The sequence below is a fragment of the Panthera uncia genome, chromosome C2, assembly GCF_023721935.1.
Source record: "Panthera uncia isolate 11264 chromosome C2, Puncia_PCG_1.0, whole genome shotgun sequence".
NCBI lineage: Eukaryota > Metazoa > Chordata > Mammalia > Carnivora > Felidae > Panthera > Panthera uncia.
In genome coordinates, this window is record NC_064810.1 from 150276720 (window position 1) to 150302912 (window position 26193).

At 39.9% G+C, this 26193-nt stretch overlaps 1 protein-coding gene across 6 annotated transcripts in view; it reads right to left on the minus strand.

Annotated features, from left to right (window-relative positions):
* The window catches only part of GOLGA4 (golgin A4), a 126978-nt gene that overhangs the window by 57627 nt on the left and 43158 nt on the right, over nucleotides 1-26193 (minus strand). For 5 of the 6 annotated variants that reach the window (XM_049629026.1, XM_049629028.1, XM_049629025.1 and 2 more), the window contains 7 exons: nucleotides 24451-24498; nucleotides 22572-22628; nucleotides 15299-15397; nucleotides 14643-14772; nucleotides 13107-13288; nucleotides 12733-12816; nucleotides 10473-10620 (listed from right to left, as the gene is read on the minus strand). In XM_049629026.1, coding sequence (XP_049484983.1) covers nucleotides 10473-10620; nucleotides 12733-12816; nucleotides 13107-13288; nucleotides 14643-14772; nucleotides 15299-15397; nucleotides 22572-22628; nucleotides 24451-24498 — 748 coding nt within the window. The remainder of the gene's footprint in view (nucleotides 1-10472; nucleotides 10621-12732; nucleotides 12817-13106; nucleotides 13289-14642; nucleotides 14773-15298; nucleotides 15398-22571; nucleotides 22629-24450; nucleotides 24499-26193) is intronic. The other variant, XM_049629024.1, reaches the window with a different exon arrangement.

Here is a 26193-nt window from a genome sequence, read left to right on the forward strand (position 1 = left end):
TGGGGGGGGCGCCTGGGTGGCTCAGTCAGTTGAGCGTCCGACTTTGGCTCAGGTCACGATCTCGCGGTCCGTGAGTTCGAGCCCCGCGTCAGGCTCTGTGCTGACAGCTCAGAGCCTGGAGCCTGCTTCGGATTCTGTGTCTCCCTCTCTCTCTGCCCCTTCCCTGCTCACACTCTGTCTCTCTGTCTCTTAAAAATAAATAAACATTAAAAAAAAAAAATAGCAGTGGGAACTGCTATTATCATCCTAGATTATTTTCTTTAGTCCTCACAGAAGACACCAGGCTCCCTTCACCACAGAGATGGACTATAAATAAAACACAAATTTTCCGGATGGGTTTTTAATGCTATCAAGAAACCTATGTCCAGAGGAGAGGCAGTTCATTAATATTTATAGTATTTTTACCCTCAGTGGTATAAGAAATGTCCAACTTTAACCTATGGCATCTCAAAAACAAAAAGCCCATTTACTAACCACAACTTGGCTTCACCTTAACAGACAGTGGTTTGGGCAGAGGAATTTCATACCTGAAGACAAATATCTGTTCTACAGCATTTTCTTAATGGTAAGTTGCATTAGTACAAAAAAAAAAAAAAAAAAAAGGCATAAGAAAGGCTGTACTCTAGTAACAACTGGGAAACACAACTTACTTTGCTCAACATTTAAAAAAATAACTTCTCTAGCAACCATATACCTTGATTTAAAAAAAAAAAAAAAAAAAAAACCTGTTCAGGGGTGCCTGGGTGGCTCAGTCAGTTAAGCGTCCAATTCTTGATCTCGGCTCGAGTCATGATCTCACCATTTGTGAGTTCAAGTCCCGTGTCAGGCTCTGCATTGACAGTGCAGAACCTACTTGGAATTCTCTCTCCTTCTCTCTCTGTCCCTACTCCACTCATGCTCACTCTCTTTCTTTCTCAAAATAAATAAATAAACTTAAAAATTTTTTTAATTAAAAAAATGTTTTAAACCTGTCCAATTTGTTCATTTTATATGCCCAACGTAAAAAACTGATGCTTTAAATTTCAAAAGGTTATTAATTAGCTGACATCCTTTTTTAAAGATTCCTGCTCATGGGGGTGCCTGGGTGGCTCCGTCGGTTAAGCGGCCGACTTCGGCTCAGGTCATGATCTCACGGTCCGTGAGTTCAAGCCCCACGTCGGGCTCTGAGCTGACAGCTCAGAGCCTGGATCCTGCTTTGGATTCTGTGTCTCCCTCTCTCTCTGCCCCTCCCCTGCTCTTGCTCCGTCTCATTCTCTCTCTCTCTCTCTCAAAAATAAATAAAAACATTTCAAAAAAAATTTTAAAGATTCCTGCTCTAACTTTACCGGTATTTGCCTGCAAACACCAAGATTCTCAGGTATAAATATGTTGGAAAACAAAATATTCAAAGGAGAATGTTGTTTTTGTTTTCTTTAGATGTTCTTTTACTATAGTAAATGTTAGCATCAAGCATCAAGAAATATCTCTTGTTACTAACACAAAATTAGTTTCCTAATTTCTTAAGAACCAGTTTCCTAAAGTCAAGTGATCAATTATGGGAAAGAAATTCTATAATAAAGTGCTTACTGCTCAGTTTGTGCTGATGGTTTAAATCTGGGAAAGAAAAAAAACGGAAAAAGAATTTTTTTAATGCTTGGATGTCACCAGCATCGTTCCATTACCACTATTATTCATCATGTCAAATAGTATCCTGGCATTTCTAAGCACTTTACAGAAATCTCTGAAATCAGGCTCTGGAAAACCTGAAGGTAGTTTTGATATTCGTCCAACAAATCAAGTTTTAAATGAAAAACTTGTCCTAATTAAGCAAAATAAAGCAAAACTGTATATAGGCAATACCAAGTGAATTTTCCTCATTTTCATTCTTAAAATTCCAGAATCCAGCACACTACAAAAATAGATGTAGTGCTCTCACCTTTGGAAACAACAAAAAATGTATGTCACAAAGTTCCTATTCAGAAATAATTTTCCAATAATTCAGTTTTCTAACCACACTCAGTAAAATTTAGAATATTCTCCTCTATTACATTCTAATTTTAGTGTTTCATCCACTGAAATCATTTTCCTAAGTCACTTGATTATGCATCATACAATGATTAAAATAGGATAGATCTCGGGGCGCCTGGGTGGCTCAGTCGGTTAAGCGTCCGACTTCGGCTCAGGTCATGATCTCATGATCTCATGGGTTCCAGCCCCGCATCGGGCTCTGTGCTGACAGCTCAGAGCCTGGAGCCTGTTTCAGATTCTGTGTCTCCCTCTCTCTCTGCCCCTCCCCCACCTGCGCTCTGTCTCTCTCTGTCTCAAAAATAAACAAACATTAAAAAAATTTTTTTTAATAAATAAATAAATAATAGGATAGATCCGGTTCCACAGTTCTTTTTATCTCCCACTTTCTGCTACCATGTCAGAGAACCACATAATTTTATACCTAGAAAGAAATCTTCGAAATTTTTTAATTCAACATTCTCATTCAAATGCAAAAACTAAGGCATCCAACTTTCCCCTCAGATGATAAATCAACTTGAATATATAAAGCTTGGTGCCAGAACTTTCAAATTTTATTTAAGGAATAATCCTCACCTTGCATTATTTTTAAAAACTCTTTAAGACTGCTCCAGCTCTTTAAGACATTGATCCAGCTCAGTTGGACAATAATGCATCTTACTACACCAGAATTTCCGAATCAGTCAATTACTGATGGCTTCTAACTCTCAACAAAACATAGTTATGTTATACTTCTGAGAGACACAGAAAAACTCAGCCGTGTTCCATCTCCACTCTGCTCTATGGAAATGTTAGTAAGTATCCAGAAAAAGGGGGGGGGGGGGTTGTCATACTGCAAATCCATCTGGATTCTACCCCGTACCACCAATGAAGCCGCTTCCTCGCAGGAAGTGTGCCTCCAACAAGGAGTCCCATCATCTCGACGTTGAAGGAGGCTATACTGAGAGTTTGCTTACTAACCAGAAATGTCTCACCTTCTGATCTTATTACCGTCGGATGCAGAAAAGTGGTGTCCACAGCTGGTAACACTCTAAAGATGAATTTCCCACTCTTCCCAAAAGGAAACTATGCTAGGATTTTGACGTGAGTACTGAAGAAGTATGTTCTGAATGTCTACATAATTTACCTTCTAGTCGCCAACAAAGGATAAGCGAGCGGGGAGAAAGAAAGCGTGCATCAGCCACCGCTGACAAGTCCTCCGCCAACATGCAAGAGTGCGCAGGAAAACCACGGTCACAGCACACGACAACGGTAAGGCGAAGCACAGGCTGCTGCCACATGTTGCAAGAACACGCGGTGTTCTTCCAAAGCAAAATTCAATGTATCTCAGGCACTTTGTATTCAATTTAAAAAAAAAAAAACAAAACTTTGAAAATGTTTCTAGGCAAAAATTTAATAAACCTTAAGAAGGGTCCTCTGTCAAAAGTAAAATGCCAGGGGAGGCCATAACTTTATCACCAGGTTCCTCGCCTTCCACTTCAGACGAGTTTCACTGACATCCACGGGGATTCCAAAAACAGACAAATGCTCGCCGGCAGTTAAATTTAAGTGAGAAAGGCTGGTCACCTCTAGCTGATCAATCATCCAACCATTCACTCATCAAACATTTACTGGCTAGTAGCTAGTAGGCACTGGGTGTCAAAAAGACCCTCTTTGACGAAAAGGCGGCTGAAGGAGTAAAGGGACTGGGGAATAAACCTTGGGCGAAGCGAGGAGGAATGTAACATTTGGCACTTCACCACCTCTGCCTCTCCTCATCCTCAAACTCCTGACCAATCGCAATAACAATTGCCGGAACGCCGAGATCGAGGTAGTGCTCCTGTTCGTGGTTCTATCCCAGAGGACGCTCTACCGAAGGAAGAGAAGGCCCATCTCTACTCCCTCTGCAGGGAATAAGCACAGATGCACAGGTGGGGAAAGGCTGCCAAGCTGCAGATTAACTGTTGACCCTAAGAAGCTGACTGATACCATCAAGAGTGAATAAGTAAGCCAGTGCCTGTGTCTCTCTCCCAGCAAAAGAACTGCTGAAATTCAGGTTATTGAACAAAAAACAAAAACAAAACAAAAACAAAAACAAAAACAAAAAAAAACAGGCAATACTACAAAATGAATGAAATGCAAGCTAACAGAAAGCAATAAAGAGAATTTTATCAGACTTCCAACCCACCGTCAAGGCTCTTTTGTGAACAAAAGCAGTATAGACTAGCAGTTTTCAAGGTGTGGTACAAAGATCCAAGGGTCCTGAGACCCTTTCAGAGGTCGTCTGTTTTCCAAATACGTATCTGCATAGCTGTATAATGGCAGATTGTCCTCATATATTTCAACCAAAATAACATATCACAACAGATTGAATACAGAAATAGGCATGAAAATCCGCTTATTATAAGCCGAACAATGAGATAAGAAAAAATGTAAAACAAGACCACTCTTCACACTAAATTTTGTTTTAAAAAATATTAGTAATTTTTATAAAAGCATTTAGGCCAGTATGTAACAGGTTTATAATTGGTATTTTTAAATGCACTAAGAAATGTTTTCATTTCCTAGTCTGAATTTCTAATACAGCGAATATCGTTACACGTAACCCACATAAACAAAAGCTCTTTGGCATCCTCAGTAAGTTTTAACAGTGTAAAGAGGTTCCCGAGATGAAGAAAGTTTGAAAACCACTTGTCTAGAGCTTATGTAAAAGAGAAGAATACTACCACCCAGTGGTATGAACCAGATAGTACAACACATATACAAATTGGGGCCTCCAGAAATGTAAGATCACCTTTGCAATGGAAATCTACTCTTTAAGCCACTTTCCAAAATACGTAACAAGGTTCGCTCTATAGACGGACCATGCCCTGACTTTGAAAAATTTTTTTAATTTTACAGATCTATCCAAATGTTCATGCAATCCTTACATCAACCATGCAACTTATCTATACCTTGACAACACCAGGCTAATCTTGAAAAATGTAACTAAAGACAAGTAAAATTAATTAAATCAAAAGTATGATTGACAGTCAGGGGTACTGTAACAGCACTGTGTGAGAACAGATGGGGAGCTACACTTGTGAGCACAGCATAATGTATAGTTTTGTCCAATCATTAGGTCATACATCTGAAACTGATGTAATATTGTGCATCAACTACACCCAGATAAAAAAGAAGGAATGAAAATATGATTCTGTAGCAAAGAAATGTGTTCCCGATGCTTTCCAGTAACAGTGACATTGCCAGGGACAGAAGTGCAAGATGACAAGACTATGGAAATATAAGGATGCACAGCTACTGTTGTAGAATATATCAAGTACCATGAATATATGGCTATTAAATAAACCACCTATAATGAATGAAAATCTAATTCCATTTAAAATAATAAATTTTTCCGCCAGGTATACATTTAGTGCCAAAATAGGTACATATTACTTATCAAACATGACAGATTTAAACTCTACTTTGATTCATACTTTTTTGCCTGAGAAACATGGAATTTTCTTGATAAAGCTTTTTCTAAGTACCCATGATAAGAAAAAAAAATCAGCCCTTACCCCAGTCCTGTTCATACAAGGCTTGGGAAAGGCACCATGATTCACTTATTGGCATGTGTGGATGCACAAAAATAAGATGTTTTGTGAGACTTAAGACTCCAAGAAAACTGTGTTACATAAATTATCAGCAACTAACAAAGCACTTAAATACACATGTGATTTTCGCTTATTATATAAATATGAATAAATCTTACATATGATTGAAATACATGAACTCTATTAAGAGGGTCCTTCGAATGTCAAATAAATATATTCCACTGAATATCTGACACCAGGCCTATACCACACAAATGAATAAAAAACTTATTTCCTGCACAAACACAACATGGCAATAAAAAAGCAAAGAATGTTATGAGTTAATCTAAGTGTTTAAATGCAGCCAATCATATAAAACACATGACTTAGGCAAAGACGGGGTAAATGAAAGGGAAACAAGGTTTACAAAAGATATTCTGGAAAGCACTCTGGAAACTTTCCTAATCCAAACAGAATATTTTATTCATTTTACGTAACTATAGGCAAGAACATTTTGGGGGGGGGGGGGGGCAGTTAACACTGTGGTGTGGATTTTTTGTAGTGGCTATATTTAAATCCATAAAGGTAACTTACAAAAAAGACTAGAAGTCTATGGGTAAGAATTTATCCTGAGAAAAAATTCAAAGATGGAATAAGCTGTATCACAGAGTTGTTACAGTATTATTCATAACAGCAAAAATATAAAATAACTCAGATGTTGATCAAGAGAGAAATGGTTAAGTAAATGACGTACATGCATTCTGACACAGCCATTAAAATATGTTAGTATTTTAGCAACACGTAAGAGTACTCCTAATATAATGCTAAATGGAAAAAAGGGAGCATATAAAATTATATGTATAATATGATTACAATAATATAAAAATAAGGATTGGAGAAAAGACTAAATGGAAGTGTACTGAAACAACAGCGACGTGCTTACATTTTCTCTATTTTCCAATGTTTTTGTAACACACTGTATTAATAACTAGCCAGCTACCTCCCCCCACCCCGCCCACACTTAAAACATACACATGCACACATACAGAACAGCCAAAACCTAGTGTGAACTTAAGCAGCAGTAACATTCTGCACTGGTGTTGCGCTGAATCGATAATATTCTAGCCATTAGTGATAAGACCTAGCATCTAAAATATGGCATTATGCAACTAAAGCTCAATCACCAGACTTCTCTAAGTTTAAAACCTGGTTACTTGAAGATACAGCCATCTGTTCTTAAGTTACAGCTAGAAAGGAACAGTATCAACAATTGTAGCAAAATGCTTCTAACAAATAGATTTGGCTTTGGTTTTCTTTATCCACTAAAATAAATAATTTTAACAAAACAAGAGTGCTATAGTACCATACGTCAAAAACCATGCCCAGCTTCCTCTCCCCTAGGGAGGACAGTAAGTAATACAGGTTGATACAGCATATACTGTAAAGGAGACAGATCACCACATTCACATAGTTTCAGCCTTTTAGGATAGAACTGTTCTTTTTAAAATCAAAGCCATGCCGATTTCCTTGTCCTCTAACATATGGGAGGCATCACAGCTCATTTAGAAAAACTACTAGAACTCGTGCAATAGATTGTTTTCCAAGAAAAGTAGCGGGAAATGCACTTGAGCTGATTCTTAACTCCAAAATAAGTGAGCCAAAAAAATAAACTATTGTCTCCTGATGGCCACATGCCAAGAATTACTAAATACAGTTAAATTTTTTACGGTTAAAAATGCATTAGGAGAGTTTATATTCTCTTATAATTGTTTTATGTAGACGAATTTACTTCTAAAAATCTTTAACAACTACAAGCTTTAACGATGTTAATTAATGCCGTTAATGCTTCTTTCCCATGGCCAGCTTTTATGTGTTTAGCCTTTGAATTTTAAATTCAAGAAAGAGAAAGACAAATATTTCACAGAGGAAGAGACTTCTCCAAGTGCCAGATAATGTTCACAGACCATATGGAACCTCTACTTCCTTTACAAACACCTTTTCCTACTCTCAGCACTAAACTGGAATTCTTCTGTCAACCGGCAGAGGCATTTTATATTTGAACTAAACACTGTTTTACATTTCAACAGTTCTGTTCAGACTCAAGATCAGTAGATGAAAGGCACTTGTGCAAAACCAGCTTTCATTATAGATTGAAAAGGCAGTATCTTCGATGCAGAATGAGTCTGTTACAACTTTCTGTCACAGTCCAATAATTGGGACTACAAATATAATTTTTAAAATATCTATAAAAACACTTACAACAAAGTGATCCAAAGACTTTCCAAAGTTAATGTCTCTATTAAATAACTTTAAATCATAATTCCCTCTTTAAGCACTTATTAAGTTTTGATATTTTTACAGTAACAGAAACAGAAAAGTTTCTCAACCTATAAGCTATGAAATATTTACACAAAATACAGTTTTATGAAAATGCCATTTAAAGACAAAATACAACCATGTTCTGAAGAAGCAAGAAAAGGAAGGCTATGCTAACTGATGAACTGACTGGAATAGGAGCCTGCGAAATGTTAGCCCTACATGTGAATTAACTATGTATTTTGTCTACCTTTCTGTCACGCACCTCTTTCAACTTGATACTGGGTCATGGGTTTCTACCTCCTCCCAAGATACACTCCAATTTAAAAAAAAAAAAAAAATAACCCCCTAAACAGTATTATTTTCTCTTGAATGGTTACATTAGTCAACAAAAGCAGTCCTGAAAATGGTAAGGCTTGCTATGAGAAACTGAGACCATACATTTGTTTTTTTATTCACTGAAAGCAAACCTGTTTAACAATGTCTCACAACCCTCAAACTGCTTCCGGTAATTTTTCAGAGATTGTATTCTGACAGTTGCTGTCAATTAATGCTCTCTGAAGGGATATTTTCTTGGGTTTACTGGGAACAAATTCATTAACTAAATTCCCCAGATACTTACCAATAAAACACTTCAAAGAGATATTTATGAGCACATCTGGTGTCAACCAAATAGCTCTCTCATCCAATTCATTTCCCTCCTTAAATTTTATAACCTGGTTTCTAAAATCATTTTTGAAACTGCATCCTGGGAGTCAAATCCTCACCAAAGTTGAAGACCTTTCTTAAGATCTTCAACCTACCTCTCTCACACTTCTGCAAATGGTTTTTATATTCCCCCAAAAGCACAACTATCCACAATTCCTGTGACTTCTTGTGTAACTTTTTTCCCTCTCGCTTATTTCTCTCTGCCAGACTCTAGATTTCTACGGTTCAGAGCACAGACTCTGGACTCAAAATGAGTGGATTCAAAACCTACTACACACTCACTCTCTCGTGCGTGAATGTAGGCAAACTAACTTCCGCGATCGTGGGTTTTCCTATTTGTAATAATAGTACCTATTTCAAAGAAACTGAGGGGATTGAATGCATGTACACACCCGAGAAAATACAAGCCAAGCATTTATAAGAGCCTTGCCTAAGAAAAACTAAATGTTGGCCAACAGTCATAGTAGCAGCCACGGCTGTGCTAACACACATCAACCCCACTGCTCGTACCGCGGCAAAACTCAACCCTTCGGAGAGATCAGCCTCTCTCTCCCACAGACTTCACCACAGGCTTCAACCTTAGGCTACGGACTCCTGAAAAATGCCCTAGTGTCTTTTTCCAAATTCCTGTAAGTCACTTTCATTTGGAAAGCTCATGGCTGAGAAAATTCAAAGTATCCAAGCAAACCCCTCCTTTTACTCCATTCCTCAAATTCCCCGGTTAGATTTCCTATTCTGACTTCTCACTTTTCATTCAGTCTCCCCAGCTTCAAACCTTGGAGTCATCTTAGATTTCTGCTGTTTTTCTGCCCCTGAAAGTCGATCACACACCAGATTTGGCAGGTTCTACTCTTCCTCTCTCTTTCAGACCCATCCCAGCCAAGGTGGCCCAAGTTCTCAGTCCTTCGCGCCCAGATTTCTGCCTTTGCTTTTTTAAGTCTGACTTCCCAACCTCATTTCTTTTCAGTATAAAACACTAGCTTCCATCACAGTATGCTTTCCCACGACCGGTTTCTTGTTGCCTTGTACACCACAGTCTACGCTGAGCTACTCACCTTTCAAGATTTTAACAGTCCGTTCTTTCACAATCCAACTTCGTTTCCCACTCGAGCAAGAACTGTTTGCCGCCGATTCACACACCCACTCGACTCACCGTGCCTGCCGCTGACCTTGTAGTAACTGAAATGTGTGCTGCCCCCGCCTCTCCGCCTAGGCCCCTTCTATTCATTCCTGGAGGCCCAACTCAACACTCACACCCTCACGAACCCGAAGTGCTCATTCACTCTGCTCTCTCCTCTCTTTCTTCACGTGACTCAGTATCGCACCTTGTGGAATACTATGCTGGTCTCTACACTTTCACGGCCTCCGTTTGTTGTGACAAAACTAACTCTGCTATGTGTAGAGGCTTATCTTAGACTTTTTTCTATACTCTACCTTAAGCTCTTTGTTTACCCTAGAGCATCTGTAGGGCAGCAATTGTTTGCTGTGTACCGCTGTGCCTACTTGGGGAGTTCCAAAATTGTCAACCTGAAGTTTGATACGCCGAGGCAGGAGTCAGCAAACGTTTCTATAAAAGGGCCAAACGATAACCATTTTAGGCTTGGCGGGCCACGCGTGGTGTCTGTCACATATTCTTCCTTTTTCTAACTATAGAAAAATGTAGAAAGCATTCTAAGCTTGAGAGTCCTACAAATGGGCCATCCGTGGGCTGGATTCCACCCACAGGCTGCAGTCCACCAGCCCCTCCCTCCTCTAAGGAACAGTTCGGTATCTATACAGAATCTCTGTATCAATATCAAAAGTTAACTAGTTTGTCTCAATGTTGTTTGGTCGATCACTTTACATGACTTTTGAGTTCTAACGTCAAACAAATAACCCCTGAGTTCTTACCAGCTCTTTCGGACTTTTCTTTCTGTTCCCGTAACTCCTCTCCCTGGGTAGTCATCTGTTTGATGCGACTACGAAGTTGAGCAATTTCTTCTTCTTTCATTTCCAGGGTTTCGTGCATCTGACGTTTCGTCTCTGCTATTACCATTCCCTAAACAGAAGTGCAGACACTGAAGTGTTTGCCTAACAAAGCTGCATCATCGATAGCACATATCAAACTCACTTAAAAGGCAGAAAACCTAGTATTTCGTACTAAGTAGAGCATAAGAACGATTTTAGTATTTCACAAACTGAAGTGTGTGCTCTGTGCTCTATACTACACTATATACTATAACAACTCTGGTTACCTGGCAGATCAGGGTATTTGTTAATATGAAAAATTATTTTAATAGTAAGTTCAAACTTTTGAGTGTTAAAAACACATTTTAGTTAAAAGATTTATAATCTTCCTATAAGTGTTTGCGCCAATGTTCCCTATCTCAGTAACTAGTTTATAATGAACACAATACAGCCTTTTGTACTTGGCTCAGGGCTACCATGAACTACGGTTATCGATCTGTGCTGGAACACGGGGAGAGCCTCAGAGGCCACTGAAGGCGGAAGGTTACTGCTGCCACAATGATGGGCCAAGACTGTGGTAGTCTGCCTGCTTTTTCTCTTTTCTCTTGTGCCAATCTCTGGTGCCACCCCAACTCCTCCAATTTGCTAACTGCTACTGTCCTCCCACTCTCTGGATAATCTACACATGAAATGAAGGTCACTAAGGGGAAAAGGGATATTATGTATTATACATTATATATTATACACTGAATCAGTCATTTGCGGCTAACAAAAAACAGGGTGGTTCAACTTGTCTCCTGAAAAATAAGATCTGGGGACAGCTATTTCATGATCTTAAGATTATGACTTTACTTGTGGGGTTTGTCAAACCTCGGTTTACGCTGTGACTCTTCCGGATGGCTGATATTAATGGACAGATACAAACCAGGTGAATGGGGATTATACAGAATTTCAAAACAAGATCGTCAACCTTCAGTTTCTTCAAAAACCAAATCACAATGGAGAAAAAGAGACACGGGGCGGGAGGGACGGGCAATGGAACCTACTGATTAAAAGAAGTCTTAAGAGTCACATGTCAACCAACTGCAATGAAAGAAACTTACTTAGATCTTGACTCACAGAGAAGGGGGAAAAAGTATGAGACAAAAGGCAAAATCTGAAACCAGATAGGTGGTGGTATTAAGGAATTATTACATTTTTAGACGGTAAACATGAAAATGTAGTTATATTTTTATAGAAATAAAAAGAGTCTTTTGTTTTAAAAATACATCAAAATACTTAGGGAAGAAATTGTGAGACTTCTTGGATTTGCTCTACAACAAAGTAAATTCTGGGTTGAGAATAATAAGGGCTAGACATGTGCAGGCAAAACAAGATGAGCCCAGAGATGTCAACTGTTGAAGCTGGGTGGTGGGTTCGCTTTTTTTAAGGTGGGCCTTCATGAAGTGGATAGAGTTGAATCTAGCAAAGTGACATCGGAGAATGAAAAGATTGCTAACACGTTTCGAAAGTAAACAGCTCTGACATGTTCTTAATTGCCTGGTCACCTTAAATACTATAGCTATAATGTAGCATATTAAAGAAAATGGTGGACAACGTGAACCAACTGGGAGCTGCTTTAGAAAAAGAAACCAAGAACTTGGGGCTGAAAGACCTGGGGGGAAAGGATTCACCCATGAATTTTCAGTTGTCTTTGCTGCCATGGCCACAGCTGCTACTCCCTCTGTAAACTGCCAATCTCACCTGTACATCCTAAAATTTCTTGGCCCAAACTTCCGTTCATACTAATACACACACTACCACTTCTTTACTTAAGGCAATTTATCTGAGAGATTAATCTGTTTCCGTTATATTTGAAGACAATACTTAACATCATTCACTTTCAGTAATGTCTTACCTATAAAAAAATTCAACGTTTCTCTGAAAAGTACTTAGGTACTATAACTAGATTTATTTTGCAATAGTTACGCTAATCTATAAATCAAAACGCTTACCGGAATCAAAAAATGACAGAGAATCGGCTTCACATGATATACAACTAATGCTAACAGTTATTTAAATTTCAAAATTACAACAAAAAGATGTTTCAGGGAAGCAGCTGTAATAACTTTGGAAAGCATATGCCTGAATGCTTCTACCTGCTTCCAAAGTGAATTCTGGGGCCCCCTGAAAACTTTTAGTATCATAAGGTTTATTGGTTTACCTTATCTTGTTCAAGCTGTTCAATTAAGTTCTTTGCATCACGCAACTGAGTGATAAGTTTAGTCTTCTCAGCCATATGAAGCTCCTAAAAAAATTTTAAAAATTCATTTCCATCTCTAAGAAAGCTTCTCCTCACATGAGAACTCTACACATTCTGTCTGATTTGGATACTTGTCAGCCCAGTAGGAGCAACGGCGCACAGGACGTCGGGAAAGGACGGTCAATGCTACAAATCCCAGGGCAACTGGGAGTCCTCTCTGTACTGTGCACGGAAGAAGGGAAGGGCTTTGCAGGAGAGGGCGATGCGGGCCACGCTGGGGCCGGTGGATCTAGCTTTACAGGGTTACATCAAGCCAAACTCATTTGAGCTTTTACCTTCATCTTTTCTAGTTCTTGAAGCCTTTCATCTAGCTGTTCTTGCAGAGCGTCTTTCTCACTGGTTAGCAGTGCGCATTGTTCCTTATGCGACTGAATTGTTGCCTTACAACGCTGCAGGAGATTCTCTTGCCGCTTAACTCTCTGCTGAAGTACTTGCAGGCTTTTAGCAGAAGCTCCATCTACGGCGATCAATAAAGCAGCACGGGCAGGGGCAGTCAGTAAGGAACAGAAGGGCTCTCTGGGAACAGTTCCTCTGTTAGTACACAGGGGTGCACTCTCACCCTACGCTCTGCTGTCCTCTGAGCCGGACGGAGAAGAGAGGCCTACCCTTCCCAGCCTCTGCTCAGTCACTATTTGTATGGCCTGTATCTGAAGAAGCAGGGCAGTGCATTCACCTGACCTATGGTACAACTCCACCCCAAGGGCACAAAACACCCAGTAGTTAACTAACTTGCCAGAGTCCACCCTCCTTGAAAGACAGTTGGATGACCGTCTTTTGTTATTCAAAAGTGCCCTCTGTGTCCTGGCTCCCATCCCAAGGGGATTAATAAGAAATTTTTCTAATGTATCCTCATCTGTTCCTGAGAGGAGTTCTGGTAAGTACAGCTTTCTACATTCTCCATACGTTTATGAGTAAAGTTTTCATACTCACAGGGGTATTTCAGGACCCTTTATAGGCTGGTTGCTCACACAGATGGCTGTTCAGCACCTAACTCTGGCCCTGCCCGGACTAACGATTTGTCATAAGCATCTTTGGGAGAAAGACCTACTAAATAAAAAGTGGGGATTTTGCTGACTATGTACCTTAAAGCCTCAAAGAGTATGGAGAGCAACAACTGGATTGTGAGACAAAATTTACTATTCTTTCTTTTTTTTTTTAATGTTTATTTATTTTTGAGAGAGAGAGAGAAAGACACAGAATGAGAGGGGAAGGGGCAGAGAGAAGAGGAGACACGGGCAGGCCCCAGGCTCCGAGCTGTCAGCACAGAGCCTGACACAGGGCTCGAACTCAAGGACTGTGAGATCATGACCTGAGCTGAAGTTGGACGCTTAACTGCCTGAGCCACCCAGTGCCCCTATGCCTTCTTTTCTAATTAGAAAGCAAATACAGATATCTTTGAATGCAGAAATATTTAAGCAGTATTACTTAAAAAATGAAATAGCCAGCGACAAGAACAAATTCACTTATCTTAAACAGGATGGATCTGTTTTTACGAAATCTAGCTACCACTATCAACAAAACAGTGTAACATCATGAATTTTAGCGCATGTGCTGCTGAAGTGAGCGCTAGAGTGAATTTTAATTACAACGAAAACGTGGTGCTACTCACGGGCTTTCAAGTCTTAAAACAATGACTTAGCTCCGTTCTCCTGAATAACCACAACAAACAAAGAACCAAAGTAACAAACACTCGTGCATCTTTCTGGAAATCGTAGGAGGACACTTTTCTGTCTCAGCCCACATCATGCCCCGGAAACTCTCAACATCCTCCCCTAGCTTCTAAACTAGCTTTTTCACAAGATGAAGCTTACCTACTGGCTCTATATCACTATCCGTGTTCTCTTTAGTGGCACCTTCAGCCTGTGGTTCCATCTGAGGACACGGTTTCGGTAAATCAACATTCATGGGGCCATTTCGTAACCGCTGTTTCAGCAGAGAAACCTAAAAAAGAAATGTGCATTAGAAAATAAGATGATAGGGGCGCCTGGGTGGCTCAGTCGGTTAAGCATCCGACTTCAGCTCAGGTCATGAGTTCGAGACCCACATGGGGTCAGTGCTGTCCGTGCAGAGCCCACTTTGGATTCTGTGTCTCCCTCTCTCTGTGCCCTCCCTCGCTCATGCTCACTCGCTCACTCTCTCTCAAAAATTAAAAAAAAAAAAAAAAAAATAGGCCATTTTGGGGCACCTGGTGGCTGAGCTCAGGTCATGATCTCATGGTCCTGGGATCGACCCCATGTCAGGCTCTGTGCTGAGCATGGAGCCTGCTTGGGATTCTCTCCCCCACTGCCCCTCTCTGGCTCACACACGTGCACCCCCCACACACACACATACACACTCTCTCTCTCTCTCTCTCTCTCTCGCTCTCAAAAAAAAAGAAAAAAAGGCCATTTTGTAACATCTAGAGCCTCAAAACTCCCTTCATTTTTCTCTGTCCAAACGCCACACACTTTTTCTTGTAATCTTTTACCTGAGTCTGGAGAACACTGATGTGCTGATCTTTTTCCTCTAGAGATGCATCAAACTCCTCTTGCAGACGTTTTTTCGCTTGTTGATCCATCTGCAGCTCCTAGAACACAAAGAGCTTTAAAGTAGTTTTCGGTAAAAAACAAAAAAAATACAAACTTGAGGTTTTCAAAGCTCAAAAACATAATCCAGATTTGCGTTTCTCTGAAGGTAAAGTATCAGCAACAATAATTAGAGAAGAATCAGCGCCTAAAACGTTAGCATTTCTCCCAGCAGATAATTTTGTTCCTTCAAAACCCCGAAGGTCCAAGAAGAAAGTGTATTTGTAGAGCTGGAATGACTGCTCTATGATGTTAATAGTGTGGAGAGGACAAATAATTATTTAAGCTAAAAAAATCTTTATCCGACTTTAAGACATCTTACTCCTTGTGCTCTCTGGATGCACTTGACCTAAAACTACATTGTTTTCTACCAAACAGAGAGCCAATACAACCTTCCTCCTCCCAATACCCAGAAGCAAGAGACAGCCAAAGTCAGAAGCTTCCTCATCTGTGAAACGAAAAGGCTGAACTAGCCCATCACCAAACTGAAAAATTTCAAGTTCCTGAAATTACTTAAAATGCTCCTTTCTCTGGGTCATCAGGGAGCCTTCCCAACTAAATCCAATGGTCTTTACCTCTCTATTATAGCAGTCACCAATAGTTCCCTTCTCAGATGAGGCACCTGCTCTCTGGGGCTTTAGGCTCCTGTCTACACTCCTGTCTCTTATTTTGCCCCACCCGCCTCACAGATTCTATTGGCATCGATCCCCCTTCAGTCCTGTGCCTTCGGTGCTTCTGACACTTATTCCGTTAGAATGCTAGAGATTACAGTCTGGAGCATATGAAATATCCCATCAAAACCCATCTATTTTTCTAGGATGCCTCCTTTTCTAGTTCCCTGAGCTCAGAACGTTCACAGTCACATTTTGCCTCCCTTTGTCAATCCCTGCGTATGAGCAGATTCTTTTACTGCTGTTACAATATTTGAGCGCTCTCGTTTTCCACATCCGTAACTATAGTCCAGATCTCTATCATTTCAATGACTAAGTTCCTTCAGTAGCCTTCTAGAGAGAATTCTCACCTCAAGTCTTCCTCTGGTTTAATCCATCCCTTGCACACACATTTGCTAGGAAATTTTCCCCAAACAACATTTGCAAGGACTTAGCAAGCAACGCCCTCTTTCTACAATGTTTCAAATTTATTAGCTCTCAAAACACTGAAGCACTAACTGTTCTCTATTCTCCCCCACACCTACACCGCCCCAAGATCCCACTGGCACTGCTCCTCTCACTAAAACTCCTGGCTTGGCTCCTCCCACGGAACGAGTCTCCAAATGCCAGTCTTTGAGTCAGGACAGGTCCACAATGAAGTCTTGACGGATCCGTGGTGAAATAACAAACACAAAGCCGGTGGAGACAGTTTTTCCTTCATTTAAACACCTGTCCTTTACTCTGAGAACATGTCTTTCCTACTCTTTTTTGTGATTAAAAAAAAACCTTTTCATGGGGCGCCTGGGTGGCGCAGTCGGTTAAGCGTCTGACTTCAGCCAGGTCACGATCTCGCGGTCCGTGAGTTCGAGCCCCGCGTCAGGCTCTGGGCCGATGGCTCGGAGCCTGGAGCCTGTTTCCGATTCTGTGTCTCCCTCTCTCTCTGCCCCTCCCCCGTTCATGCTCTGTCTCTCTCTGTCCCAAAAATAATAAAAAAAAAAAAAAAAAAAAAAAACCTTTTCAGGGCACCTGGCTGGCTCAGTTGGAAGAGCAGGCAGCAGCTGATCCCAGGGTTGTGACATGGGTATAGAAATTACTTAAAAATTAAAAAAAAAAAAAAAAATCTTCCACAAAATAATGACAATAAAAGAATCTGGTTCCTTATTCAATGTCCTACTTGAAAAAATAAAAGTCTGCAGCTCCCTGACAATTCTCCTTTCCCCTCTATCTGGAAGGAACTAGAAGGTAATTTTTCAGTCCATGAAAGCCAAACAGTCTGGAAAGCACTGCCGTCCATGACTCCGCACAGGCCAATTCTTTATGATCCTTTACCCTCTTTAAAATTCATTTCTTCCAAATAATTTTCCACATCCTACCATACTAGACTCTGTTATATGCCATCTCTAACAGCCAACAAAAATGCCTCAATTTTTTTTTTGAGAGAGAGCACGTGCACGCGCACACACACACGCGCACACACACGTGCATGGGGGAGGGGAAAAGGGGGAGAGGGAGAAAGAATCGTAAGCAGGCTTCATGGTCAGTGCAGAGTCTGACACAGGGCTCGACCCCATGACCATGAGATCATGACCGGAGCTGAAATCAAGAGTCAGACGTTTAACCAACCTAGCCACCCAGGTGTCCCCAAATTCCTCAATATATATGACGGTTTTCAGGGTTTTGATGTTTTAACCTCTCCGTGTGGACACAACAGCAGCATCTTTTAATCATACGCTCCACTCCCTCCAGTTGTCACTTTACCCTATTCTACTAAGTGCTCCATAAACAATACAGACTACAGCTAAAAAGGAACTTAAGAACTGTCTACTTCTATCCTGACGACGGCCCACAGGCTGGCTAGCCAATTGTCCAATATTTCCTTGACAGGGATCTCACTACCTCTAGAACTGGACCCTAGTATCTGGGGTCATTTCTTGCTTTAAAAATTTCTTCTAGAGCACCTGGGTGGCTCAGCTGGTTAAGTATCTGACTTCGGCTCAGGTCATGATCTCATGGCTGGTGAATTCGAGCCCCACATCAGGCTGTGTCCTGCCAGCTCAGTCTCCATCTCTCTCTCTGCCCCTTCCCCATTCATGCTCTGTCTCTCTCGCTCTCTCAAAAATTAAATAAAACATTAAAAAAAATTTCTTTTGGGGTGCCTGAGTGGCTCGGTCAGTTAAGCGTCCGACTTCAGCTCAGGTCATGATCTCACGGTTCGTGAGTTTGAGCCCCGCGTCGGGCTCTGTGCTGACGGCTCAGAGCCTGGAGCCTGCTTCGGATTCTGTGTCTCCCTCTCTCTCTCTGCCCCTCCCCCACTCATGCTCTGTCTCTCTCACTCTCTCAAAAGTAAGTAAACATTAAAAAAATTTATTTTAATTTATTTTTTTTTCAACGTTTTTTTTTTTTTATTTTTGGGACAGAAAGAGACAGAGCATGAATGGGGGAGGGGCAGAGAGAGAGGGAGACACAGAATCGGAAACAGGCTCCAGGCTCCGAGCCATCGGCCCAGAGCCTGACGCGGGGCTCAAACTCACGGACCGCGAGATCGTGACCTGGCTGAAGTCGGACGCTTAACCGACTGCGCCACCCAGGCGCCCCTATTTTAATTTATTTTTGATTAAACCTTCAGGGTATATTTAATACTATTTGAACTTTTTAGCCAAATAATAATAAATGGCTCTATAATATTACTAAATATAACAAACTAATTCAATAATGTTCCCATTTTTGGCCATTCAGACCGTTTACAAATTTTGGCAAATCTTGAAATTAACATTTTTATGCATATGATTTGAAAGGTCTTTCTGATTATACCCTTAGAGAGAAATCCTGATGAGTAGAATGTATCAAATACATTAACTATTTCACTATTTTTTATCTTTGCCCTATGCTACCCATTATGTTCAGATGTGATTTCAAGCTGCAAAAAATGAACCCTCCTCCCTAAAGTTAGCTTTGAGAACAGCAATTGCTTATAATGAACTGCATCTAGGTGGGCCTAGAAAAAGTACATGCCATGCACGGACAGAAGGACAGAGAAAGGAGGAAATATCTAGGATAGTGTCTTCATTTACTCCCCATTTATCTGGCCTTAAAAGGGAATCAGAACCCTATCTACTTGGATGAGCTCATAATATTCATAGTTCTATTGACTTTCTCATAATATGATATTCCTATTTAATATCTGTGGATGTTATAAGATTCAAGATCAGGCAAAGAAAATTACATGCTATCTGTTGGAAATGGTTTTGCTTACCCTTCTACTTATCTGATTCATTAACAAATGCCTAATATGCTAAAAATCAGCGTAAGAATAAAATATACATACATATATGTATATGTATATATAGGACTGCTGTTTTGTTTTGTCATCCATCCAAAAAATATTAGAGGAGAGATGTTCATGGATTCTACTCACGTGTATATGCATGAGGAAGAAATAAAATACTAAGCAAGCAATGTTTTCTGAATATCTTTTTTTATTACAGTTATTTGTTAGCTGCTTGTTTATCAAAAGAAACTATGCCATAACCGAGTATTCATGTTCCATAATTGAGGAACACAGATCAGTGACAAAATTCCATGGGACTCAACCCAAAGAAATTCTTTACATTCCAAAATCCTTTTAGCCCCTGAAAGATACCAGCTTTCCTCATCTCTTCAAAATCTTTCATAGAATCTTAATTTCCATAGAAATCTGCATATGCCTTCTTTCTTGGTTCAGCCACAGCAAACTTACAGAAAGCTGCAACCCCCCAGGGATACAGTGAATATGCCAACAATAAGAAACCGCAGACGCTTAGCCAGAAGGCCTTGCATCTGAGGTTTCGTCAAAGCACTGGAAGTCATGGTAGTTCTCAATGCTAGCCTCAAACCCAACATCCTTCCTGAATATCTTCATATAACAAAATAAAGAAAATTATACTCTTTTTCCTGGTCTAAATCAATAAAGTACTAATGAACCTGTGTGTAACTTCCCTTCAGACTTTAATTCCAAAGAAACGAAATACTTTATGACTTACAGCACTTTGAATGTTTAATTAAATACTAATCATGATTTTATGGATTATACTATTTAGCTGAAGGAAATTTTCTGTTCTTTGTGAACAAAATTTAAAATATCCAGACCCTCACTTATCCATTTAGTATCTACACATAAATTACAGAATAAATCTCTCTTCATGTAACTGGAACCAGAGTTATAGTTCAGAAATAGACCTTAGCTACTAAAAAAATAGTGTAGATCTGTACCAAACAACTATTTATTCTATGGCCTCTAGACCCCTTGTTCCTCCTCTCTTCCCTTGGCCCAGCTGTCCCCTGGCCATTCCATTGATTACAGTCTTGACTAAAGACAATGTGGTAGGCAGAATACGGCCCCACAGATCCCAAGTCCTAATTCCTGAACCTGGAATATATCAGGAGAAGGTGCAGATGTGAATAAGTCAAGAGCCCCGAAATAGGAGATTATCCTGGATTATCTGGGTGGGCCCAATCTAATCTCATGGGTTCTTAAAATCAGAACCTTTCCCAATTGAGTTCAAAGAGAAGGGGAGAAGTGATTATGGTCGAATGGGCAGAGATGCAACATTGACAGCTTTGAAGATGAAGGAAAAAGGCTTTGCCACGTCCAAGGACCAGAGGACGTGGCAGCCTCAACAGCTGGAAATGGCAAAGAAACAGATTGTCCCCTAGAACCTTCATTAAGGAACAGTCCAACCGACACCTTGATTTCAGCTGCGTAAGACTTGTGTCAAATTTCTGAGATTTGTGTTGTCTTAAGCCACTAAGGTTGTGGTATTTGTTGCAGCAGCAACGAAAAACTAACACAGGTAGGCAGATACTAAAAATAACTAAAACTTGTCAATCTGTGTCTCTGACAAGTATTTCCTAACAGGGTTTTCATTTTCACAAGGGTTAAAAGGAAAAGAATACATATGTAATGGCTTATGACCTAACAGTATACATATGGAAAAAGATCTTTAAATGGTGGAAAAACTGGAATAGTATATAAAAATTTATTTAACTAATTTCATGAATCATAATTGATGGTGGTAGTATTAGTATTGTTATTCTAAGACTGTTGTGTTTATAATGCTGGAATAAGGCCAATAAGTGATTTTGGGTCTTTTATCATCAGGTTCTTCCACACACGAACTGTAAGGAAAAGAAAGGGATCCAGGGGGATGTGTAGATTCAAGGAGACTTTTCAAGATCTACCAAAACAATTTTTACACAGGCAAGACTATTATGTCTAGAGGTGCACACTTAGGTGATAAAACCTTAGGGGTACCTGGGTGGCTCAATCAGTTAAGCGTTGGACTCTTCATTTGGGCTCAGGTCATGATCTCACGGTTCATGGGTTCGAGCCCTGTCTCAGACTCCATGCTGCCAGTGTGGAGCCTGCTTGGAATTCATTCTCTCTCTCTCTCTCTCTCTCTCTCTCTCTCTCTCTCAAAATAAAGAAACTTAAAAAAAAAAAAAAAGCTTAAAGAGACACAAGGAAGTACAACACAAGTCAGTTGTTATTTTTGAAGAAAGGGACGGGACTATGACTTGGTTGGGAAACACACAGGGGCTCTTGGGATGACAAGGAACATTCTATTTCTTGACCGTGGTGGTGGTTATGATGTGTTCACCATACACATATAAGCCATATATCTTTGTGCATGATTTTCTATATTTGTTATACTTTACAATTAAAATATTTTCACAATCAAAATATTTTTAAAATTTTACCATAAGCGATACAGGGGCGATATAGAATCCTATCCTCTAACCAATACAAGTCAATAATATCTGTTCTTCTCAAGACAGGACAGGAGCAGAAATGAGCAAAGTATGATTCCAAATGATAAATATCTGCCTCGATTCTAATACTTCATTGTAAAAGTTATCCCCCAAAATTATAATGAACATAATTTTTATCTAATTTTACCAAGATTATTGGTTAGGAAAAACAAAAAACAAGCCTGAAATACCTAATAGAGGAGACTGGTTAGCCTTGGAAGTTGCCACTGACTGTTCAAGCTGGCAAATGATATTCTACTGCTAAACATGATATTCTTTTCTCTTAAGTTTATTTATTCATTTTGAGAGAGAGGGTGTGTGTGTCTGTGTGCACATGCACAGGGGAGACACAGACAGAGAGGGAGGGGGAAAATCCCAGGCAGGCTCCTCACATCGTCAGCACGGAGCCGGACTCGTTAGAGCGGGGCTCCAACCCATGAACTGTGAGATCCCGACCTAAGCCCAAACCAAGAGTCGGATGCTTAACCAACTGAGCCACCTAGGTGCCCCTAAGTAAGATCCTCTTATGTCATTAATTCCACCAACAGTACATACCTTAGGAAAACGACACAAATAAAAACTGTAAAAACTGATCGCTGATCTTATAAGCTGGGCTGTTTAGTTTCTAACTAGTTTCTCTAACTACCGAAGTGTATATGAAACTCTCCCAACAAGTACAAGAGTTCTGATAAATGTAAGAGATTTAATTACTATTCTCAAAGTACTAATCACAACTTACCTCTCTTAACTCTCCAATTCTCCGAAGTGCTTTATCCTGACTCTGACTTAATATACCCTTCAATTTAAAAAGAAAAAAAAAAAGTTGGTTCAAACAACTGCATGACATACTAATGAAAAGCAAGTAGAAAAAGAGCACAAATCATTGAACTTTATCTTTAACATCCTTTACACTGGGACTATGCAACCACAGTTCTCTACCGCCACTTAGTGGTAGAATTACATACATCTAGAAATAAAAATCCATAGACAATTCATAGATACACAAGCAAGGTACCCACAGACTGTAGGAATAAGATGAACTTTTGAATATGAATTTATGAAATATTAATAATACAATGGATTAAAACAGAGCTACCTCATGTCAAAAGACCCCATGTTCAAGAAAACATTAACTAAAAACCCTATTTGTAATATCCTGATTTCCACATTTGTTATGGACAATGAGAACACTGAATCAGCAATAAATAATTGGTATGATCATTCTGAACTGATTATACTCCAGATCAAAGCCAGAAAATTTAATATTGTACTTAATGAAGATTATTATTTATAGCAGATTAAATATTTTACAATAATGCACATGGGGAAATTAATTAGTGTCTTTAGATGGGACAAAATGCTAAACTGTTAATAAAATAACTTTTACTGTAAAAAATAAGACTATATTTTTGGTGCATGACTTTCTATATCTGTTATATTTTACCATTAAAAGACATTAAAATGTTTATCGTGATACAGCAGAGATAAAAAATGCTATCCCCTAACAAAAATAAGCCTATATTCTCCATCTTTCTCAAGACAGGACAGAAACAGAAATTAATACAGCATGATTCCAAGTGATAAATATGTATACATCTTATCACAGCAAACTGATGGTACCGTTTGAAGTGGAATGGATACTTCCCCTTAGCTCTGACCTGTGAATTATCACCTGGGATACCTGGTGGGAAATGTCTAGCCACAGAACAGGGTGACACAGTGGGGCTGAGGTGCGCCACCCAGAAGAGCTTCCTCTCTCCACATACTTAACCAAGAGCTTTACAAGCAGCAGCCTCAGGAAAAAACAGAGAAGATGCTTGTGTTTGGACCTTGATATAATGATAAGGAACAGAGACGTCTGCAGATATTTCAAAAATAGAAGGGAAAGCTTAGAAGGCTGTATGTCTCTACCACTAAAAACCAAGACGTGACTTGCAAATTGAGACACCAGAAAGCATGTTTGAAAGAGGCAAACACGCCTTAAATCCGAACCTCTTACACACCGCAGGGGATCCACAATTCAAAAAAGCCCATCCCGACCAGAGGTAAAAATCTCTGGAATTTCTCATTCACTCCCTTTATTAAAACAACGGGGAAGGGGCGCCTGGGTGGCGCAGTCGGTTAAGCGTCCGACTTCAGCCAGGTCACGATCTCGCGGTCTGTGAGTTCGAGCCCCGCGTCAGGCTCTGGGCCGATGGCTCGGAGCCTGGAGCCTGTTTCCGATTCTGTGTCTCCCTCTCTCTCGGCCCCTCCCCCGTTCATGCTCTGTCTCTCTCTGTCCCAAAAATAAATAAAAAACGTTGAAAAAAAAAAAATTAAAAAAAAAAAAAAAACAACGGGGTGCCTGGGTGGCTCAGCTGGTTAAGCGTGACTCTTGGTTTCAGCTCAGGTCATGATCTCAGGTCAGTTAGTGAGTTCGAACCCTGGAGAGTGATTCTCTCTCCCTCCCTCTGCCCCTCTTGTGCTCTCCTTCTCTTTCAAAATAAATAAATAAACTTAAAAAAAAATACTTGGGTCACATGGAGAATTATTAAAAGTGAGGGTCAGAACTATCTTACTGTAAGACTCTAATTTTTAAATAATGTATGAATCAATATCATAGCCAAGATATCACTTACTTGGAGCTTCTTCTTCTCTCTCTGAAGAGTCTGATAAGCTATGACAAACTAAAATAAAGAAAAAGTCACCAATAATATCAGTCATTCCTAAATAAATGAGTTATTTTATTTTATTTTTTTTATTTTTTTATTTTTTAATAAATGAGTTATTTTAAATACTGCTAACGCATCTCTTTATGAAAGTCACAAATACACAAATCAGGAGAATCCTTTTATAGATAATTCAACCTCATTAGATGCATATAGCATACAGTCAAAATTAACAAATGAAATGTATTTCTAAAAAATAAAATATAACTTGACTGTATAAAGATGTTAAGTCTGGACTCGATTCCACCTCAGGCACATACATCTTTAAATCTCAGTACCCAATTATGATCAGAGCCAACTTGCCTAAAGGCACGAGGCTGCTCAAACTGCGGCCACAAACCAGTACCATCAGCGACAGCATCCCCTGGGAGCTGGCTTAGGAGGAGAAAGTCTTGGGTCCCACGCCAAACTAACGGAATGAGGCTGGAGTTGGGGGTGAGGGGAGGGATATGTGTTTATTTAGCAAGCTCACCGGGCGGTTTTGTTGCTTTGGGCTATTATAGACCATGTAATTCATCTCTAAAAGACTCTGATTATAGGAACTGTGATGAGGGCTGGGTAAAAATCTGAAGAAAGGGACTCGTAACCAATAGATGAAAACTGGTAATGTAGGTTCTGAAGAGATGTTTAACCATTTAACCTAATTAAATAGGATATTTAAACATTCTACACAACCTGATGAAATTATACACTAACAAATCTCTTAAACCTAGAGATTCCATAGCCCTATTCATCTGAAAAATAAGCACATGACTCCAATGGATTATTTGGACCCTACTTCAGAAGTACAACAGGGCTCTGAAGAGACAGGCTGCAGCTTGAAGAGGAAGCACTCCCCTACTCCGCACCCTGCCATTCTCCTTGGAAGGTTGCTGTGTGCCCCTCAACGCATCTACCGATGCCTTGACTTAACGGGGCAGGCAGTCATGGAAGGGGAGTCCATGCAATAAAGAATTAAAAAAAAAAACATCTGCCTGAGACCACAATCATCCTCCTCTTACTACCTTAAAATAGCTATTCTTATTCCCGGATAGGAAAACGGTGCTCAACAAGCGGGGAGTAGGACAGGTGGGAAGAGTAAGCCAACAATGAGATGTCACTTACAGCACGATCTTATCCTGGTCACCTACAATGGCAAGGAAAGACAGACATGAAGACTATGTGCTCTTTTCATCCCTAAGAAGCTGCATGACTCTACTTGAGGTGGCACAGAAGGGTGGAAACAACCAGAAAGACCTGAGGTCTGTCAGCTGCTACCTGTGTGACTTTAAGCACATTTCCTTAATCTCTGTGATTAAGTCTCCACGAGCCTCTCAACCCCATTCTACTAAATGAAGCTCATTAATATCTACTTCACAGAGAAGGTGCAAAATTCAATGGCACCGCAAACTTAAAATGCATAGTGTCTTGCATACTTTCATACTACTTACACTGCTGCCCCAGCTTCAAACTTAGAAGCAACAGGCAAGTTAGTAAAAATAACATAAGTCTAAACAACAAATAATCCAGGACGATTATTGACTCGGACAGAAATGAATAACAATAAATTTACGGGAAAAAGCTGCCTGATTCCACGAGTACCTCATGAGAGAGATGGCTTTAATGCTATTTACATGTCTAGCCTCCAGCGAGCTGAGAGAGTTTAGCCTAATA